The sequence below is a fragment of the Microchirus variegatus genome (assembly GCF_963457635.1).
Source record: "Microchirus variegatus genome assembly, chromosome: 4".
Taxonomy (NCBI): Eukaryota; Metazoa; Chordata; class Actinopteri; order Pleuronectiformes; family Soleidae; genus Microchirus; species Microchirus variegatus.
In genome coordinates this window covers 32,968,951-32,987,942 of record NC_139805.1, presented here as the reverse complement: position 1 = coordinate 32,987,942, position 18,992 = coordinate 32,968,951, and the positions used below count along the sequence as shown (strand labels likewise).

Below are 18,992 nucleotides of genomic sequence, written 5' to 3'. Positions count from 1 at the left end.
TCATTGTTAAGTGGACACTCTAAATTGACCCCAGCCATGACGGTTACATCCAGTGCTGGTCCTAAACTCGGATTAATGGGTGATTTGCATTAGGGAGGGCATCATGCGCAACAATCTCTGTCAAATCATGTGTGCGGATCATCCGCTGTGGCGACCCCTCGACAGGGAGAAGCCAAAAGAAAAAGACGATGCATTGATTTCCAGTCTAAATGAAGCCTTATCTTAACCAAAACCAGAAACTCAACCTCTCCACGATTCAAATCTTAGCCCCAAACTTAACCTGTTCCTCAGAAATTAGCTTCTGCCTCATTAGGACCAGGTTTTTGGCCTCCATGAGGACTACTGGTCCCGACAAGGCCAGTGTTTATGACAGAAAAAAGGTCCTAAAGAGGTTAACAAACACAAATCCCCTCACACACACAGCATGAGAGCACACTGCACAATGTTCACTGAGATAAAAAGAAGCCCAGAGTAAGAGCTCAAAGCTAAAAAGGAGTCACTGGAGCTGATTAACATCTCCATTAATGAGTCTGTCACACACAGATCATGGAAGCCAATGATGTCGAAATAAAGCATCGCCGTGTGTGTGTGCGAAGTTTGACATCAGAGGGTTTTCACTTTTCACAGCACGACTGCAAAGATGTTTTCTCGAAACTGAGGCTGAAGTGAATTGTTTAAGAACACAGCAGGAGACTTGGGAGTGTTGGGGGGTGAAAATGAAACTATCACCTCAGCGGTGAAAGTTTAAACAGGGTTCCCACACCTTGGTTGTCATCAAATGCAATGACTTTTCAAGGACTTTCTAAGACCTAAATTCCCTCAAATTCAAGGACAGAATGAGCGGACGCAGCTGAAGATGGGAGGGCAACGTGTAAACGCGTCTTCGTCCATGATGGCGAAACAGTAGGTGGCGTCGTAACAAACAAGTGAGATATTTACCTAAATATCAACTTTATTGATTCTATTCAGGGTGATTTTCTAAAACTTTCAAGGATTCCTGTGGGAACCCTGGTTTAAGATAACTGCTGCCAAAAAAAGGGTCACAAAGTTCCTATAAACCCAATGCTTGACTTACTTTCTCCACCAGTACTTTGGTGTCAGTACTGGAATCGATCGAGTCACCAATTTATAGAGAGAGAGAGAGTGAGAACAAAAAATCATGTAATTCCATAGTTTCCAGGGCTTTTCTTTCTGCTCGGGCAGACCGAGAGATTCTGTTCCTGAAACTGATGTGACGTGGATATTCAATCTTCTCACCGCAGAAACATCCCTCTGTTAGAACAACAGAGACACTCAGTCCACTCTAATTGTATAGTGGCGTTTCAGAGAGAGCACTCTGAGGCTGAGTGCACCGGCCTGTAGACGTTCATTTCAACTAACAACAGCCAAAAGATCATTTTGGTCTCTTATCACTTTACTTGCGAGATTTGGGTTCTGCCGCAACACCGGTCAATTTACTTTTTTCCTGAAATCGAAGCCGAATATGGAAGGTTTAGATTTGTAAAAAATACTGTAGCCTGAGACGAGAGGGGAAACGTTTGGGGGTGAGTCACTCGTAGCCAGTCCAGCGACTACTACATTTGTTTTTCGTGCTGTCAAATGTGCTAACATCTTGATTCCATAAAATTCCCGCCATTTCGAAAACGACCGTGTGAAATCACAGGGTACCTCACGATAAGATAACCAATAATTAGTGCTGGGCCCATGACAACTGACCAGAAAAGACACGTGACGTCATATTTACGTGCCGCGGCAGCAGAACCAGGCACCGTTTACCAGTTAGCTCTGCGTTAGCTCCTTAAGCACCGTTAGCACGCCTACAGTACTGCATACCACGTATGTGTGCCTCTGTTACTTTCGAGACTCATTTTAACAATCGGGAGTCACGTAAATATCACGTCACGAGCATCTTTTTTCCGGTCAGTTGTCACGGAAACACATCACGCGTTAACGTTGACAATTTATCGCCGTTAATGTGTTAATGTGCCCAGCACTACCAATAATCTCAGCTAGCGCAATACAACGCTCCTGCAATAATCAATATATTGCAAGACAATCATATCGCGAAACATCACGATATCCGTCTGTCACCACGATTAAGATACCGACATTTGTCCCGGTGTATCAATTATCATATTGCAAGTGGAAGGACATAATTAAAGGATATTTCACCAAATTGATGTTTGACCCACCCACAGCTCCTTCTCGTCTGTGACTCTGTTTTTCTCTCCCTCTCTCTTTGTGTCTCCAGTCAGACCGATTCTCCATCCAGTAAATCCAGCTAGATGAAGCTCACTCATGCGGCAGAACTGCCAATTTACTTTCCTCGGAAAGTTTGTCGCTAGTTTCTTTTTTGAAAAAAACTGAAAAAAGGTCTGAAAAGTCGGTAGTTGTGTGGTCTGTTTGCTTTATGGTAAGTTTTATTTAATTTCCCTTTGTTTTCTCTGGCTTGGTTCATTGATTATATACAGTACATTGTAACGTGCATAACGTCTTCTTTTCCCTTTTTTGGTGAAGCATTAAAATGTTTGTTCCATTTCCATGCCCATATAGCCTTAATACCAAGTTGATCCTGACGGCAGCGTGTGAATGAGCATGAAAGATGTATAGTAGGAAAAGCGCTTGCACAGAGAGGCTCTGAATGAATGTGTGAGTGAATGGGTGAATTGCAAAACTGTAGCGTTGAGCAGCTTTGAGTGGTCTTCAAAGAAAGACCATTTACCATTTTCTATCCTACAGTTAGCTGCTTTGAGGTTGCTTCATTTGACTAATACATCTATATATTTATATATATGTATATTTAGTGCTGACCATGTTACCCTGTTAACAGCGTTAATCGCGTCAAAGTTAACGCACGCTAATGCATGACGCATTTCCATGACGACTGATCGGAAAAAAACGCGCTTGACTTTATGTTTACGTGCCGCGGAGTCCAGGCACCGTTTACCAGTTAGCTCCTTTAGCGCCGTTAGCGCACCTACCGTTGAACTGGAGCAGTCTGTTAAACGAAAGGAAAAGAGCAGCGCTACATATAACCAGCTTACCTGTGTACTGCGTATGTGTGCCTCTGTTTTTAAAGTTTAGCGTTATTCATTTTAACCGTCGGCAGTTACGTAAACAGGACGTCTTTTTCCAGTCAGTCGTCATGGAAATGCGTCATGCATTAACCCATGGAAATGCACCATGCAATAACGTAACGTTGACGCCATTAACCCCCGTTAACCCCCGTTAACCGCCGTTAACGCACCCAGCACTAATATATAAATAAAGAAAATCAGAGATGAATACAACAAAGTATATACACTGCAGTTCAAACATCCCATCAGCATCAATGTGTCGAGCTGTGAGGGCAAACTTACGTGTGAACCTATTTAGCACTGGGGTGTTTTCCTCATCTGAACTGTCTTCTGCAGGCAAACAGAGATGGTGCAAACAGCAAGGCAGCATGGACGGTGACACACACACACACACACACACACACACATACAGTGAGAAAGAAAGTAATGTAAGCAGACACACTTGCAAAGGTTAGACAGCTGCTAGCATGGACAGAGAAACACACAGAATCAAAGCAGAGCATGGTGGAGGACTCATCGTGCTATAACCTCCTCGTCAATACTACGCACAGCTGTTAGCGACATGCTGCTACAAGGTGGTTATTAACTATCATAGCACACACAGTTATATACAGTTCGGTGGCCGTTGCTAACAGGGTAAGCTACATAAATTCTGCAAACAAACAACTAGAACAAGGAAACGTGTATGTGTCTGCGACACTGTCAATCAAGGCCTCCGCCTTTCAGACAGTTCCTCCAATCATCATCATGGAGAAGCCCAGTGTCCGCCCCCGCCCCGCCCACTGCACCATTGACTCCCAGAGAAGGCGAGCTTCCGTGGAAGTGACGTTTTTGCCGCATTCGTTCCAAATAGAATAGTTGAAGCTGAGCTTAACGTGGTTTTAACGTGGAGGCTGCTACGGGAATACGAAAAATCATGTAAGAAGAGAATCCGTCGTCTGCGATAAACGGCACTGGGTGAACTAGTGACACATTCTAATCGCGTTCTTTGACTTTTCTAATTTTAGAGGAAACTGAGCTTAAAGCATATTTAATTCCGTTTATTATAGTGGCTCAATGTTGCCGTTGTGTGCAGTAATATTGACAGTGTGTTAATAATGTAGTAATGTGACTTGGCACAGTTGCCTTTCAAATAAAAATAAGATTTTTAAATTGAAATTTTTCACTACATGTTGAACTTGGCACCATTTTTTAAAAGTAGATAATAAATGGACAGCATGTTCAACAACTCAGACGATAAGCTCCTCAGGAGAATTTTTATTAATATTATAAATCGAGTGAAAAGTATGGGTGAATTTTCTCAATCTCGTAAATACCGGTAAGTGGAGTCGCCCCCTGATGGTCATTCAAGAGAATACATGTTTGACGAACCCCAATTAAATTTTCTATGTACATTTATTGCACTGAAATGGTGTCAAACATAAATAAAAAAATAAAAAAAACATTTATCTGTTGAATAGACAATGTTTGATGACTTAATTTCCAACATGTGAAATTCAATTTGAGTGTGACAGCGTCATAAACTCTAAGTCCCATAAAGCCTTAGTGATAAAGATCCGGTAACAAGGTTTTAAATTCAGCCACTTTTCCCTCTAATGGCACTTCTAATGTGCTTCTAAATTATAATTTTTGTGAGAGGTTTTAATGCAAAGTCATTTGATGAATTGAGCAGTCGGATGAATGTTGTTTTCAACAAACACGGCAGGGAAAACAGCAACGACAACACTGCACAGTGGTCAGCAGTGGATTTAAAGGGAGTGAATAATTTACATTAATTTATAGTTCTACTCCAATTTTTTCCCTGAACATCATGTTTTTGACAGCTTTACTCAGTGATTACTTTTCCTTTTTTATTAACGCAATTAAATCGGCTGTAAAATAATGGTGTCTTCTTATAGACGGAAATTAGCAGCAGCTTTTACGTTTCGCACCACCACGCGACAGATGTAAAGGCAGGAGGTTTTCACACGGGATGATAACGCAAATAACAAGAGATCATTTCCATTTATAAATGAGCTGCTTAAAAAATAGCATGCTGTATGCTAGTTGATGTGTTAGCACAAGTGATGGGTAGGTATTTGCGAGCTAAAAGCACTAATAAAACATGAAAATAATATTTTTTACAAAGGTAGCATATAAATATTATATCCCTGTATGTGAGTGTTCTTTTTGAAACTATAGAGGGAGTTTTCAGAGTAAAAGTACTAATAATAGACTTCACTTGACTGAAAATGTCTGTTTTGATAAGCAGTTAATCATTTTTGAGTGTTTTTCTTTGCTCCATGTCACAAAGAAATCATTAAAAAATTAATCATTTTGAGGCTTGGGAAACAATTTATTGAATAATATATCAAATAATATAATCAGCAGATTCATGGATTATGAAGAGAATCATTAGTTGCAGCCCATGTGACGTTGAAAATGTCTGTATTTTGTGAGTATATTCATGAAACTGCAGCTTGTGTCTTCAAAGTAAAGGTAGTACATGCAGACAAATGTTAAAATAATTCAGTATTAGAGCTCTTTTCCCAACTGCAGCTAACGATTACTTACAATTATGGCTAAATCTGATGATTATTTTATATTATGTATAGTATAGTATAGTATAGTATAGTTACTTGAGTAGGACTTGAGTAGGCTATTTTGCCAACTAGCAATATATCTAGCTATCACGCTATTTTGCCAGCTAGAAATATATCTAGCTATCAAGCTATTTTGCCAGCTAGCAATGTACAGTTATTTGGCTATTTTGCCAACTAGCAATATATCGAGCTATCAAGCTATTTTGCCAGCTAGCAATCTACAGTTAATCAGCTATTTTGCCAACTTGCAATATATCTAGCGATCACACTATTTCGCCAGCTAGAAATATATCTAGCTATCAAGCTATTTTGCCAGCTAGCAATATACAGTTATTTAGCTATTTTGCCTACTAGCAATATATCTAGCTATCATGCTATTTCCCCAGCTAGAAATATATCTGGCTATCAAGCTATTTTGCCAGCTAGCAATATACAGTTATTTAGCTATTTTGCCAAATAGCAATATAGCTAGCTATCAAGCTATTTTGACAACTAGCAATATATCTAGCCATCAAGCTATATGGGGTGTGTGTGTGTGTGTGTGTGTGTTTTTCCCCACACAGTTTGGCCCTAAACATAACCTCACAGGTCCATTGTAATGTGTGAGACAGAAGCTTCAGCAAAATCTGAAGAGGCTTGTGAAGAAGAAGAAGAAAAAAAAAAAAAAAAAAAACGTGTCCAAACTGCAAAAGAGCTCTATGGTGATGATGATGGTGATGATGATGATGATGAGGCTATGAATGAGTCACACTGCCTCAGAGAGGAGCTGTGACCAGCTGTCCAGGAAACTCATAATGTTTGATTCTTCACAGAAGTTACACTGTTCTTTTATAGTTTACACTCACAAATGGCCATTTACAGGAGTGCCGCATTTCCAGCGGCAGTTTGTAAAAACAAAGACAAATAAACCTCGTTTACCATAGTCATGGATGGCTGTTCACTTAGCACTTCAAGTTTGGGGATTTGCCTCTACATGTAACTTTGCATTTAGATTGGACAAAAAAACACACAAAAACAACCCATAATGGGCTCTTTGCAGAGCGGCCATTTTTGCACAAGTCACAGCAACAATTAACAAGTTCCATTTAAGTCCCTCAGTTCCATTTAAGTCCCTCAGTTCCAGGGTGCATGCTGGTTCACTTTCACCCAGAGTCCTGACATACATGAACGGAACGGAACGGAGCCATCGTAGAGCGCGTAAAGCGATGAAAAATGTTTGACGAACCAACTTGCCAAATTTTAATGATTACAAAAGTCGTTAAGTGTTTAGAAATTAGGTTTGAAATCATGTAAAATGTCCTAATGCACAAACCCGCACATATTTCCACTGTCGTGGGGACCAAAGCAAATAAACATGATTGTACGCTTGTGTTTTTTTTCAGTCAGCAAAGAAGCTGATGATGCTAGCGACTCAAGTGGTTGACGTTGCACAAGTGCAGTGATCCACACTGACAGTGTGAAAGCAGCGTAAGAATTTTAAAAAGTAACAGAGCTTTTCTGTATGTTTTTACATGTTAGCGACATATACATCTCAGCTAGCTTGCAAACCAAAGACAGAAGTGTCAGAGCAGGTGAAGTTACTCACGAGTGATTGGTAAACTACTGATAAAGCGCGGTCAGGGTTTTTTCACTTTCTGTATTTCTATTTTCTAACATAAATATAATGTGGGAAGAGGAGCAGCTCTGTATTGTTATACTAGCTACTAGCTTTCTGCTAAGAACAAAATGGCTGCCGTGCAAAAGGCCCATCATGGAAGATCTTTTTTTGCACCATATATGGACACTGTAGGAGAAGGTGTCGAGACACTAACTTCAGCTCTTACCTTGCTCTGTGCTACACTGCCACTGGTTGAAGTTGCGGCCGATGAGAATGAAGCTCCTCGTCGTGTCTGGACGCTGACTCAAGTTCTGGAGCTGAGCAAACGGGACAAACATGTCTCCAGATGTGGGACAACTGCAGAGGTTTAAGAGATGAAGGGAACTATTACAGTGATATGTATGTAATATGCACTGAGATACTGAGGACAAAGTGATGACACAGCTATGACTGTGAAAAAAAAAAAGCACTTCCATCAACAAAATGGCAAAAAATATCGCAGCTAATATGTCAGCTATCTATTTACCTAATCTGTAAAGTTATTTTGTCAGTTAGCAAATTATCAACTTACTTTGCCAACTAAAAATCTATTGAGCTATCAAGCTATTTTGCCATTTGCCAACTAGCTATATATCTAGCTATCAAGCTATTTTGCCAGCTGGCAATCTACAGTTATTTAGATATTTTGCCAACCAGAAATATACCTAGCTATCAAACTAATATGCCAACTAGCAATATATCTAGCTATCAAGCTATTTCGCCAGCTAGAAATATATCTCGTTATCAAGCTATTTTGCCAGCTAGCAAGCTACAGTTATTTAGCTATTTTGCCAACTAGCAATATATCTAGCTTTCAAGCTAATATGCCAACTAGCAATATAACTAGCTATCAAGCTATTTCACCAGCTAGAAATCTTGTTATCAAGCTATTTTGCCAGCTCGCAAGCTACAGTTATTTAGCTATTTTGCCAACTAGCAATATATTTGCATTATTATTATTATTATTATCTAGCTATCAAGCTAATATACCAACTAGTAATATATCTTCATAACAAGCTATTTCACCAACTATCTATCTATCTATCAAGCTATTTTGCCAACTATCTATCTATCTATCTATCTATCTATCTATCTATCTATCTATCTATCTATCTATCTATCTATCTATCTATCTATCTATCTATCTATCTATCTATCTAATAAGATTAGTCCCTTATTAGTCTATCTATCCATCCATCCATCCATCCATCCATCTATCTATCTATCTATCTATCTATCTATCTATCTATCTATCTATCTATCTATCTATCTATCTATCTATCTATCTATCTATCTATCTATCTATCTATCTATCTATCTATCTATCTATCTATCTATCTCAATTCAACATGCTTAACACATAAAAAAAGTCCTGCAATAAAAAAAAACACAGAAATACAATTTGCAACAACATGAATAAAGTATAATATAGCGAGAAGCTTGAAATAATTACAACCCTTTTGACAAGGCAGTGCCACAGTTAGGCTGAAAATATTCTGTTTTTATGTAAACAAGGGCCAAAATTCGACGAGCCACCACCTCCTCAGTCTCATCCACAAGATCATTACTGTGCTTAGTGAAATGTCTCTTTTCTATCACTTATCCACCAGGATTACAGACACAAACACAAACAAATACTACTTTGGCAACGAGTCAGAAACATTTTTCAAAGTGCACTTTCCTTGTTTACGCAGTATTTACTAAGGAGCAAGATCCTCTTTTGCATTATTTTCAGTGGTTCTGTTTGTATTTATTTATTTAAGTCTCAAGTTTAGAGGACACTGGAGCACGCCGATCTCACTCTTTCTACGTACTTATTTACTTATCGCCATGTGTTTCACGTCTGTGCAGTACGTAAGACGTTGTTGAACTGGTATCCGGTAGCTGACGTCACCTAATCCCGCCATGCTACACTCGGAACCAAAACGACGCCATTTTGGCAGGAACACAATCACGCTGTATGTTCAGCTTCCCCTCAAGTTTCCCCCTTAACTGCCAACCAGGAAACTATGAATCTGGATGGAAACGCCAATGTCGTAAAAGACTCCAACACGATTAACTGTCCCGTGTAAGTGTTCTCCGGAGTGAAACGAAAGGGAAAGTTTATTAGAAAGTTAAAGATGGTATGGTGAAAAGCACCTGGGGGTGTCATTAGGATCAGATATATTCAATTTGTCAGATTCTGCGATTTATTACTCGATCTCAAAGGATTTTTAAGTGTGCAGTGAACTCACCCTTAGAACTTAAAAACCTGCACTGGCTAATTTTCAGAAGGTTTTCCTGCCAAAATGGCGGCGTTTGTTATGTTTGTTAAACAAGTGGATTGAAGAGAACCAAGTCATGTGATGTCTGGAGCTCTATTGTTTGTTTATAGCTGACTTTTATGTTTATATTAGTGCTGGGCATGTACGCACGTTAGCGCACGTTAGCGCATGATGAGTTTCCATGACGACTGACGAGAAAAAGATGTGCGTGACGTCATGTTTGCGTGACTCCCGATTGTTAAAATTAGTCTCTAAAGTAACGCTAAACTTACACATACGCAGTACACAGGTACGCTGCTCTTTTTGTTTAATGAGCAGACCGCTCCAGTTCAACTGTAGACGTGCTAACAGCGCTAAAGGAGCGAACGCAGCTAACAGAGCTAACCGGCGCCGCGGCACGTAAACATCCGGTCAGTCGCCAATGTGCGTTAACGTTACCACTGTTAACCCGCCATTAACCGATGTTAACATGCTCAGCAGTGCACTAGTGCTTAGAAATGTCATAAACTGAGAAAATAAAACCTTGTCTTTTTAGTTGAATACACTAAACGCGCCATGCGTAAACGCACGTTAACTTTGACACCGTTAACCGCCGCTAACACGTTAATGTGCCCAGCACTAAGGAGAACTGAGTCATGTGATGTCAGGAGCTCTATTAAATAGCTTAGTTATAGCTGACTTTTATGTTTATATAATATGTACTCTCTCTATATATATGACGCAAACAAAGAAAAATTACATCCATTTTGGTATGTGGAGGCCACCGTAGTTCCCTGACAAGTCTGGGAAAAGTGAGCAGTTCGCAGTCTCACCATTAGATGTCACTAATTCTCACACAATGGACTTTACTAAGTGATAATTCTGAACAACAACGTGTAGCGCTTACCTGGTCTTTTCAAACACCTTCACTGTGGTGTCGCTGGCCAGAGACGTGACCAAACTGACCACCTCTGCTAAGACGGGGGGCAGCAGGAAGTGGGAAGCAATTTCAGCCGTGCACTGCTGAATGGAGGGACAGCCTGTTTCGCGAACAAGCAAGAGATAAAGTGAGAAGGGTGCGTCAGCTCACAGGAAAAACCTCATCATCAGGAGATGCAGTTTTTTTTCTCCGAAATCAGTTTTCACTTTCTGGCAAAACAAGATATGAGAGACGGAGAGAATATGGGCTGGAAACAGGGTCACAGGGATTCTGAGCTTGTGACGGGACGTTCAAAAGGACTGAGACACACAAAGGATAAAATGAAATATCTTGAATTGTACTTTTTGGGTTCAAATAAACAAGCCTTTGATCAATTTAACCCTAATTTTAGTGAATAAATTCACACTTACCAAGTTTAGCCATGAAAGTGATCCAAGGCTGGCACGTAACCTGGTAAATGGGGTGTAAAGTGCCTGTATCTCCTTCCTCCAAATGAGACAAATGCCTCCTACACAGACAGCCACAAATAATAAGAAAAACAACAACAACAAAAAAACATTAACACACACGCATTAGACGATATTTAATCAGATAAAGCACATTAAATCCCTTAAAGACCAGAGCGTTTGTGGGCGTTTAACAGATTCTTGAGCGGCTTCCTGTGAATTCTCTGCCAAGTGCTGAGAGACTCTTGGTTTTCAGAAGCAGGGAAATTCACGACTATGTTAAACTTAATAGTATCATCGGAGCAATGTTTGACACACACAACAACAAGGCCTGACACTGGAGCCTGAGTCTAATTAAAGGAAGGTGATATTCAGTGTTTTTTAGTATAAGTTTTAGTATAATTCTGATTGAAAATGTAAAATGTTAAATTCAAACTCTAGTCCACAGTCTGATACTAAAAAAAGTTCAGCTAAATAAACATTGCATATATAAAACAAATGCAGGCACTAATAATATAAAGTAAGGGTGCCTCAACAGAACAAAGAAGTAAGATTAAAAAACGATTTGAGGAATGTAGAGCTGAAACAATTACTCAATTAATCGTCAACTATTTTGATCATCGATTAATCAGTTTCAAGCTTTTTTTACATGATTAAAACACGATTTCTGATTGTTTCAGCTTCTTAAATGTGAATATTATCTTTGTTTATTTGCTCCATAGAACAAATAAATCACTAAAAGTGGATCATTTTGGTTTGTGGACAAAACGAGGCGTTCGAGAACATCAGAAAATAATCGTTAGTTGCAGCTCTAGAGGAATCGAATCAAAGTGTGAGACCAATAAAGATCTTTGTATGTCTGTTTGAAGCCTTTAAGTCTGAGGGCCACTGAGCGTAACCCTCAAACAGACAGAAATAACTTGTTATAATCAAATATTGAGTGTAGGACCACCTGAAATTGGTTGGGCTGCTACAAGTTTAAGACCTCTGCTGAAGAACCAGTCCTACAACAGATCAGGTGTATTAAACCATGACCTTGATACTTGGATATCAAATATGGAACATCTACCACCTGTGGGCCTGGTGCAGATCCAGAGTGGCCGCCCTCTCCTGGCTCCACTGCTGCTTGATTGTCTCTGTCTTGTGTCGCCGGCGAGTGGCGCGGCCTTCCTCGCCTCTCTCTTGCACGATGTCGTCGGTCGTCTTTGGGCTTCCCAGCTCCGACGAATCTGGTTTACTCTGCTGGGAAAGAACAAGGAAAGAAGGCACTTTTTTGTCGCCTGCCTTTAAAGTGTTGTAGCTGAGGTGTGTGATGTGTCTGAAAACCGTGTATCATTCGTTCATTAGTTTTTCAAAATAAAACGAAATAATAACTAACCCTTTTCTCAATATACGTTTACAAAATCAAAATCAAAAAACGGATAATGACTTGTTTTTTCCAATTTCCGATTTTGTGCTCAAATTAAAAATGGAAAAAAGCGGATAACAAGCGTTTCCCGTTTTATCCAATTTTGATAAATGCGTGATGAAGTTACGTGACTCGGAAGTGACCTTTACTAGAACGCTATCAGAGGGCCTGCAAAACAAACCGAAGAAGAAATATAGTCGGATTGGAGGACTATTCAGGGATGATTGCGCATCTTTTTACGATAGCGTAATTAGGGACAAATGTAAAAATAAAATAAAATACGGGCCAAGGAAGGTGGGTAATATTTCGCGAGAAAATCGCAGATTTACGAGATTAAAAGTGACAAATCTACGACAAAATAAAGTTGCGGATTTATGAGATTAAAAGTGGCAAATCTACAAAACAATAAAGTCGCAGATTTATGAGATTAAAAGTGGCAAATCTATGAGAAAATAAAGTTGCAGATTTACAAGATTAAAAGTAGCAAATATACGAGAAAATAAAGTCGCAGATGTACCAGATTAAAAGTGGCAAATCTACGAGAAAATAAAGTCGCAGATTAACCAGATTAAGAGTGGCAAATCTACGAGAAAATGAAGTCCCAGATTTACCAGATTAAAAGTGGCAAATGTATAAGAAAATGTGCATATTTGTGAGATTAAAAGCGGCAAATCTACGAGAAAATAAAGTTGCAGATTTACCAGATTAAAAGTGGCAAATGTATAAGAAAATTTGCATATTTATGAGATTAAAAGCGGCAAATCTACAAGAAAATAAAGTTGCAGATTTACCAGATTAAAAGTGGCAAATATACGAGAAAATAAAGTTGCTTAAAGTCGACTTAAGTACCAACTCAAAACACAGGAAATTGTCTCTGAATTTAGTCGATGAGAGGAACTGACCAGTATGTCCCATAAACTGCGGAGGGTGCTCTTCCCGGTGGGTGTGGTGGACTCGGGTGTGCCGGCGCCCATCGTGGTCGTGCTCCCCAAGGCTTGAGTCAAGGAGATGGGGGAAGGACTGGTTTTAAAGACCCGGGAGCCGCTGCGCTGTCGGGGACTGTCCTTTACCTCTTTCACCTCGGGCAAAGGATTCAGCAGCGCTACAGAGACGGAGAAGGAAATTACCACAACACACGTGTCAAGACTTATTTAAGAACGGGGGGAGGGGCTTACCACTGACGCAAAGTGAGTTAGCTCAGGGTTGGTGCGTGTTCTTTGTTATACTGAAAAAAACAGTCCATAACAACGCTCTACGTGGTATTTATTTAATCACGGTAAACGTAGCAGTGTTTGTATGGTGGCAGCCATCTTGGAATCCTACCTCAAGGTACACAAGGTTGTTCAAGGGGCGTTCCTTACATGGAAACTCGGAAATTCCGAGTTTGGACTACAAATGGAACGCACCGATCATAAACAAGTTCAGGACCCCTTTAATATGTGCCCGTTTCTTGTGTTTTTTTTGCGTTTGTAAGTGACAAAAGTCCTGTTTAACTTTAATTTTAAAGTTTTAACTTCGGATATAAACACAGATATTTTAATTGTACAATAATAATAATGCTAACATTGACAGACTGAAATAAATACATAATAACTGGGAAAGTAGGGAGTGAATGCAGTGCTTTTTTGTCGATAAATGTGTCGCATTTCTACCGATATGGGTCAGGGTTCTTGCATATTTAACATAATTTTTATATTATTTAACATATATAACACCACCAAAGTCGGCAGGGCACACACTGGTGCCCTGAATAAGTCGCCTGGCGAGTTTGAAGCCTGTAACGTGAACTGTTGAGCAGCTACGCCATTAAACGTCAGACAAATGTACTGCACAAGAAGGTGGTACAGTTTCTATATTTAAATTCATGTAAAACAAATGTTTTTTTTTTTTCTGGAAATATTGGATAATATGTAAACAAACAAAGCAAAAGAAGATCTCATTTGTCTTTTTCCCACACTTTTTTGTGGAGTCACACAATTTAAAGAGAGATCAGCAGTCACACGACTCGGCAGCAGCAGTTCCTTTCCCACCTCGTATTTTCAGAGCGTGTCCAAAAAACCCCGCTCATCGCAGCTGCTTTGCTTTTCAAACACGAACCAAATAAACAAGGGGAAGAAGAAGTGGGAAAAGAAAGTGTCAGCGGCAAATTTATTTGCTCCCATATTCGCAAACAGATGCGAGACGTCACGCGAACACTGGAACAGCTGTTGTGTCTGCGGCGCCCACTGCCGCTCCATCAATACTACTGTTAGGTATGCAGAATACATACAGTATGCAAAACAGTAAGTGTGTGTCTGTGTGAGTGAAAAAGTGGGAGAATTTTAAACAGGTACCGTCTTCAGAATCACAAACCGCTGATAGAATGTGAAAACCATGCAAGAAAGAAAAGAGGAGTGAGTGGAGAGAACGCAAAATGTGTGATGTGAAGAAAAGGCAAAACATAAACATATTAGAAGTGTAAAAGCAGAAATACAATTTTAAAAAATGAGGACTATACAGGTTAGATGAAGTGTGTGTATGTTTATATCAATTTTTAGCAGATAGAACATGTAGTGCATTAAGATACTGCCGAGTTTAATGAGAGATCTTTAAAACATTTACACTAAATTCAATAGAGGTAGACAAATTAATTATCGCCATTTATTTGCCAGACAAAACAAACAAATAATAAAAAACTGAGACAGATTAATGGTTAGCCAGATTAACAACAATAGAACAGAGTGAGTTCACTGCAAACATGTATTTTAAAGTAAGTAAAATAGCCCTTTTTCTGGTAAATTTTTTATGAGATTAAAAGTGGCAAATGTATAAGAAAGTAAAGTTGCAGATTATACGAGATTAAAAGTGGCAAATGCACGAGAAAATAAAGTTGCGGATTAACAAGATTAAAAGTGGCAAATGTACGAGAAAATAAAGTCGCTGATTTACGAGATTAAAAGTGGCAAATGTACGAGAAAACAAAGTTGCAGATTTACGAGATTAAAAGTGGCAAAAGTATGAGAAAATAAAGTCGCAGATTTACGAGATTAAAAGTGGCTAATATACGAGAAAATAAAGTCGCAGATTTACGAGGTTAAAAGTGGCAAATGTAAGAGAAAATAAAGTCACAGATTAACAAGATTAAAAGTGGCAAATATATGAGATAATAAAGTCGCAGATTTACAAGATTAAAAGTGGCAAATGTACGAGAAAATAAAGTCGCAGATTTACCAGATTAAAAGTGGCAAATGTACGAAGAAAATAAAGTTGCAGATTTACCAGATTAAAAGTTTATTTTTATTTTATTTAAAATTTAGATTATTGGCATATTTTTAAACCAATTTAAGAATATTATTATAATAATATTATATTTAAATCTAGTAGTGGTGGTCGTATTACACTGTATTATATAACATTATTATATCGTTCCCATGTATTTTGATAGAAAACTTGACTAAATGACCATGATAAAATGATGATGACCTCACCTTTAGCCTCCTCTTTCTGCGCTCTGCTCGCCGGACAGGACACGCCCACACACAGCGGATGAGGCAGCACCCGCAGCTCCATGACGACGTCGCAGAGCGCGTGGCGCAGCGCCCCCTGTAGTTTGTCGCTCAGCTGCAGGGGGCTGACGTTGCCTTGTTCCCAGATGTCAAAGCGTACGAACAGCTGTGGCTCTGTCAAAGATAAACAAATTTAAAAAAGGTGTAAAATGAGGAAAGGCACAGCTCCCCCTTGTGGCAAGTCACTTACATTAAATATTCATCTTTTTCTAATAGAAATTCACGACAAATAACTCACAGTAAGTGTTAATGTCATTTATTATCCAATCACAGTGTTGACAGCGTTTCAATACCCCGTGTCTGTAACTAAGTGTAAGAAAACAATAAGAGAACATTAAATTCTAAATGAAATGAAGGAGTAAAAGCCTGTTGACTCCTGAAATAATCAGGGATCAATGGCACCTGAAAATGTCAAGGTGTTACAATAGATAAAGACAGGTTAATTACTGTATACAAGGCTCAGGAGTTAATCATGTTTGAGGGCAGGCTTAGTGGGAAATGTGATTTTAATTATATTATGGGTTAGCAGCAGCAGCAGCAGCAGCATTAGCAATACCTTGAGACGGAGGCTAATAATCGCTCCCTCCACCGCGGTTGTTTGCTTTCAAAAGAATTATGAAGAGTCAGGATTGTGGATTGTTATTATTCTGACGTGACCCAGAATTAGCAAACAATTAATAAATAGTGCAAAGGTTTGAGAAAATAACGTTCGTACAAAAATGTGTTTTATTTTGATATAAAAACATATTTCATACGGAGAATGTATCTGTAAATAATAATTAACGACAATAGAACCAAAATAAATCAATAATAATGAAGACAACTGGAATTAAAAACACTAAAAAAAGCTTGTATATATAATTTAATCTTGAATTTACTGTTTATTGAAGGAGATTTTTGTGCCTCTGGTTTTCTTTGGCACTTTAATTAATTAAAATTATTATAACGCTGCCTCGTCCACCTGAAAACAGGCTCCGTCAAGCAAAACTATCAGACCTGAGTGAGCGGAGTGTTTGAGTGCATCCAGCAGCAGCGCAGAGGTGGGCGGGGACAAGTTTTTTGCAGTAGTAGTCGAGTTACCACGGTCATTTTTTTACATTTAAAAGTTACGTACTACAGCTTTAATTTTTACTCACTGTAGTTAAACCCACAATTTGAGAGTGGCTCCGTTTAACAGCTGGAGTCACATTTGTTGTGTCTCCACTCACAACAACAACAGCAGCAGCAGCAGAGTATGATACAACACAACTATATTATTAATAAACTCCTGCACCTAACATTTCAGTTTGATTTATCGTGCTGTGACGCAGCGACACTGTGATAAATATAGCCTTAAATGTATTACAGTTGTGTTCATTAACTAGATGATGATTTACTTGGTTCAATTTAATGTTTTGGATTTTAAAGATTTTTTTAATAGCGGCGCTTTTGCTCATGATGTGCTTATGATGTTTATGAGTGTAATTAATCCATTTTCAAATTAGCACAGTTTGTGGGAAGTAAAGTAAAGGACTCGAGGTAACCTTGTGACGGAAACCTTGTGAAGAGTGTGTTCTTAAAGAAGGAGAGTGCATTATCTGATATCACATGTGAGATTTTCTCCTCTGGAGTCTGAAGCAGGCCTGTCAAGCCCCTTTTTCATCACATGAGTCATTTTCCGAGGTTCATATTCTGTAACTTGACCACAAAATATGACTTCCTGTCTCACTTCATAAATCAAACTGCCCATTCCAGACCAATTCTGCTCTGTGTAAAGTAAGCAGAGTTCATACGGCGGCATGAGGAGAGTGATGACTCACAGGGGGAGAGTCACACGACTGAGTCAGACGACCGTCTGCATTAGAAACATCGGCATCGTTGGAAAAGATAATGAGTTTATCAGCCAAGAAGGAGCGCCAAAATAGTTTTTCTCTCATTTTCAGTGGCTCATTTCTCAAATCAGCCATAAAATTGGCAAATTAGTGATTGTATTTATTAAAAAAAGGAACCTAAAAAACCTCTTTATGTCACATTTAATATCAAACTCAACTACGATTCTCCTACACCAAACTCCATTGAGAAAATCAGCGTTTTAAGGTTGCCGGGACACAGGAGCCGCTGCTCTGCTGCTGCCTCGTTTGGTAACTTTATGTCACTCATTTAAATCCGAACAAAGGAAATCAAACACAGAAGTCACAAAATTACACATTTTAAGTGAGTAATGGAGGCAGCAGTTGGGTTAACAACTCCTGTGTGCTGTGATGTAAAATCGCTGATTTTCTCTATGGGATTTGGTGCTGGAGAGTGAGCAGTTTACAGACATCAGTTTCCAAACAGACCTAACTTGTTTATATCACATTAAACCTTTAAAGTCAGCACTTTATTACTTCATTAAGAAACCCATACTAAAATGACCACATTATAAATAAAAATTGAATATAATCACAAACATAGTGGACATAATCAGACTGAAAGATGAATTAAACTATTAAATGACCTAGATGACCTTATACAAAGTTTATGTTGAACTGTACCTGAGCCGACGGCGATGGCGTCCACTTTAACCACAGTGGTCAGCTCGTCAAACTGGTCCGGGTGAGGAGGGGTGACGGGGTGTTCTGATTTCTGCGTCGAGGCGCAGTCCTGAGTTGGGCCCTGAAGGGGGCGACCGTGAGCGTCGACAAAGGAGAGGGCGATGCAGGCGATTCCTGAGAGAACAAGAGGATGCGTTTAAGTGTTTTTTTTTAGTCCGGTTTCTGCAATTTCAAACACAACAGGGCTGCAACTAAGGATTATTTTTGATCGTTTCATTATTTTTCTCAATTTATTAAGTGGTAGTTTCTCAGAAAATGTTCAAAGTCATGTTTTTGTCAACAAACCAAAAAATTATTACATTTTTAATGATTTGAGCAAAGGAAACCAGAGAATATTCACATTTAAGAAGCTGACTGTGCTAACGGCGTCAACGTCAACGCATAACACGTTTCCATGACGACTGACCGGAAAAAGAAGTGCGTGACGTCGTGTTTACGTGACTCCCGATTGTAAAAATGAGTCTCTCAAGCAACGCTAAACTTTGGCACACATACGCAGTACACAGGTACGCTAGTTATTTGTAGCGCTGCTATTATTGTTT

At 39.1% G+C, this 18,992-nt stretch overlaps 1 protein-coding gene across 1 annotated transcript in view; it reads right to left on the bottom strand.

Annotated features, from left to right (window-relative positions):
• The window catches only part of szt2 (SZT2 subunit of KICSTOR complex), a 104,090-nt gene that overhangs the window by 29,183 nt on the left and 55,915 nt on the right, over window positions 1-18,992 (bottom strand). Inside the window, exons 50-56 of the mRNA XM_083887663.1 lie at window positions 18,391-18,564; window positions 15,800-15,991; window positions 13,235-13,434; window positions 11,997-12,163; window positions 10,889-10,986; window positions 10,446-10,578; window positions 7,483-7,613 (exon numbers count right to left, since the gene is read on the bottom strand). Of these exons, the coding sequence (XP_083743789.1) occupies window positions 7,483-7,613; window positions 10,446-10,578; window positions 10,889-10,986; window positions 11,997-12,163; window positions 13,235-13,434; window positions 15,800-15,991; window positions 18,391-18,564 (1,095 nt within the window). The remainder of the gene's footprint in view (window positions 1-7,482; window positions 7,614-10,445; window positions 10,579-10,888; window positions 10,987-11,996; window positions 12,164-13,234; window positions 13,435-15,799; window positions 15,992-18,390; window positions 18,565-18,992) is intronic.